This window comes from Macrobrachium nipponense, chromosome 14, assembly GCF_015104395.2.
Source record: "Macrobrachium nipponense isolate FS-2020 chromosome 14, ASM1510439v2, whole genome shotgun sequence".
Classification (NCBI taxonomy): domain Eukaryota; kingdom Metazoa; phylum Arthropoda; class Malacostraca; order Decapoda; family Palaemonidae; genus Macrobrachium; species Macrobrachium nipponense.
The window spans coordinates 1,600,548-1,603,933 of record NC_087207.1 but is presented as its reverse complement, the minus strand read 5'-3'; the positions used below and the strand labels follow the sequence as shown (position 1 = coordinate 1,603,933).

The 3,386-nt window shown below is 38.1% G+C and overlaps 1 protein-coding gene across 1 annotated transcript; it reads right to left on the bottom strand.

Annotated features, from left to right (window-relative positions):
- Window positions 1–1,723: 1,723 nt before the first annotated feature.
- Window positions 1,724–2,763, bottom strand: LOC135226023 (uncharacterized). The gene is made up of 2 exons (XM_064265501.1): window positions 2,671–2,763; window positions 1,724–1,945 (listed from the first exon to the last, which is right to left on the bottom strand). The coding sequence occupies exons 1-2, from the start codon at window positions 2,761–2,763 to the stop codon at window positions 1,724–1,726; spliced, it is 315 nt and encodes a 104-aa protein (XP_064121571.1).
- Window positions 2,764–3,386: the final 623 nt, after the last annotated feature.

Here is a 3,386-nt window from a genome sequence, read left to right as displayed (position 1 = left end):
TATAATGTGTATGTATATGTGTGAGTGTTTGTGTGTTGTGCGTGCGGGAAGTGTAATGTGTTGCATACCCTGACTTGAACAGTTTATGGTAGTTTAGCTGACTTCTGTAGCTTGCAACTAACACACTTTTCCAAGAATGTTCTCTGGAAAACTGTAACTGCAGCCCTTCTGCTTGTGTTTGTATGTTTGTGTGCATGCGTGTGGTATGTTGCAAACTGAATTGCAACGGTACTCGTTGAACAGAAATTCAGGATTAATTTTACATATAATAAGGCTTCATAATAAAAGTAACCATTTTTTTTTTTGTACCATTTTTTTTTTTTATGGAAGAAAATCCTTGTCAGTTTTGAGAGGAGAGGATGGCTATTAAGAAATCTAAAAAAAATAAATAAATACAAAAAAACAGAAATTAACGTTACAAAGATTAATTACAAAGAAACATTCGTCGTGCGTATTCCTTAATTCCTTAATGGCTGGATCGATGACGGACCATGCTTCATCTCTATAATTTTCTGATGCAGATTTCTTCCGTGAGTTTGACGTGATCAGTTTAATAATAACTGCTGAAAATTCTTTCTATGATGGGCGTAATGTCTGTCCGTCCGTCTGGCAGAGTTTATAGTGGGGACCCCTAAATCATTTATATGGGGTTTCCCATCCTACCTCTCCCCCCTCTCCTCCACCGCCCCCTCCGTCATTCAATCACGGCCAAGCGGCTGGTCCGATGGACATGTAACTTGGCAGGGTTATAGTGGGGACCCCTAAGATGGTTTATAATGGGGTTACATCCTACTTCCACCACCTCTCTCCCCGTCCCTGATGGGCTTTTATGTCTCCGTCCCTTTAATCGAAAATTCAAGCAAAATACATCACTGGACTTCTCTCTCGCCTGCCCAAAACCTAACTAGGTATTATTCGCGTTAGGTAACTGGGCGTCTTGCTGGCATCAAAAATGGTAAGTTATGTTGACTGACAGAATAAAAAAACTCATCAATAACAATAGCGACATGTTGTTCCCCTGTTTAATAAACAGAATTTCCTCTTCCGTCCTGCATCTGTCAACTTTTATTATTTATAATGCACTGCTCTGGGCAGCGCCTCAGATTCTGCCGTGTCGAGCCTCATTTCCATACGAGAGATCTCTGATTCCGGTGGGAGGGGGAAGCGCAGTTTTTTATTTGAACTGGAGGGACTGCAGATATGAATGACATGGAATATCATTCCTGGAATTTAGCATAATGATCTCTGCGAATGCAGCGCATCAGCCAAATGGTCCTTCGTAAAATAAAATACTTTTTGACATTTCCAGGATGAACTACCAATCACTTCATCTTCCCTGAAGGTTTGGTATTTCGTAACTGGTTCGCAGATCTTTACCAATTATTACTTCTTTTATATATATATATATATATATATATATATATATATATATATATATATATATATATATATATATATATATATATATATATAAATAAGTACTAGCTGGTTACCACCCCCCCCCCGCCCGGGTATCAGTGCTAGATTGGTCCGTGTAACCCAGAGCATAGTTTATGAAAAGAAAATAGATAAATCAAGCTACAATTGAATACAGTACCACGACCTGAATTGTGTGGAATGCAAATCTGACAAAACAACAACATCCTTGAAAATGAATATCAAAATGAAGCATCATAAATATTTATGGAAAGAAAAATTCTTGGTGTGGCAAAGAGATTCCAATTCACCGGAGAGCCTTTTGGTAGACTATGTTCTTTGTTTTTCCCTCCGGTGACAAAATGAACAGGCGTTCCGGAGAGCCCACTCTTGAGCACACCACATAAAGCTGCCCGTGAGAAAAGCAAGGTTGCTCCAAGTTGATGCCAGCCACTCTGAGAGACTGTCCCTGGCATTTATTGATAGTCATGGCAAAAGCCAACTGACTGGGAACTGAAGGCGCTTGAAACTGAAATGGAAAAGAAGGAAAAGGAAAAGAGTAAGATTCTTTCTCTCTCTTTCTGTCTCCAATCATCACTGTCTCTTTCACTCTTCTTCTCACTAATATCAACTCTCTGTCTCTGTCTCTCTGTCTCCAAACAACCGCTCTTCTCTGTCTGTCTGTCTCTTTCTCCCTCTCTCACTTTTTCCATCTTTCTCCTACCTAACACCCCCTCTCAGCTCTCTCTCTCTCTCTCCCTTCCCCTCTCGCTCCTTTCTCTTACTCTTTCTCTCTCACGCTCTCTCTCTCTCTCGTCGTTCTTTTTTCTCTTACTCTCTCTTTCTTTCTCCAACAATCACTGTCTCTTACCCTCTTTCTTCTCAGTAATACCAACTCTCTCTCTCTCTCTCTCTCTCTCTCTCTCTCTCTCTGTCTTTTTTCCTCTTTCTCTCCCTAACACCCCGTCTACTCTCTTTCTCTCTCAACTCTGACTCCTCTTTATCTCTACCCACCCCGTCTACTCTCACACTCTCTCCCTGTCAATTTTTCTCTCTCTGTCACACCCCCTTCTAAAACCACCCCTCTTTGATGTCATTGATGTTTACCCTATAGAATTCTTTTCAAATGATGTCATATGTATACAGAAATTTGTAAAGTAAATAAGTCTACGGCACAACCAGCCCCGTTTCACGGGCAGAACCAGCTCTGTTTCAGGAATCACTCTCATGGGAGCCGGGCTCCCGGGGATTTACGGGCTCCTGAACATAGGTCTCGACCTTCCCAGGGTGAAAACCCATCTCCGTTCCGAATTTCAGTCCCGTCAGACCGACGGCCCGGGGGCCCATTACCAATCATACATACATACATACCACACATTGCCGAAATATATTATATAGATATATATAATTATATATTGATAAATAATATTATATAGAATAATCTATATATATATATTATATATATATATATCTGTTTTATAATATATAATTATATATGTTTTTGTTCTCTGGAATGTACAATGCAGTTGACTATTAAAATTAAATTCATACTATGATTTAGCAATTTGGAATTTTTATCCTAGTTAATAGGTAAGATGGGTTAGCTAGCTAACCATGGTATGGTAAGGGAATAGTTTAGAAAAGTTAAGTATTAGTAAGAGTAATGTAAAGTGTGGTTTATCCACAATTTTATTTCGGTAATGGTACAATTTTTCTTACTATTGGCCTTAATATAGCATATTACAATATTGATTTTACATTATATTAACAAGGTGAGTTGTAATGATTACACATTTTATATTTTATTTCTTAATAGTTTGTTTAATTCTACTTATCAAAAGTTCAATTTTCTAATTTTAACCTTAATGTTAACTTATCATAATGATTTTCGTTTAATCAAATTGGAATTTGTTTGAATGTTTTCAGTGAATATCAAAATCAATAATCATCATTCTGAGATTCGAAAACTG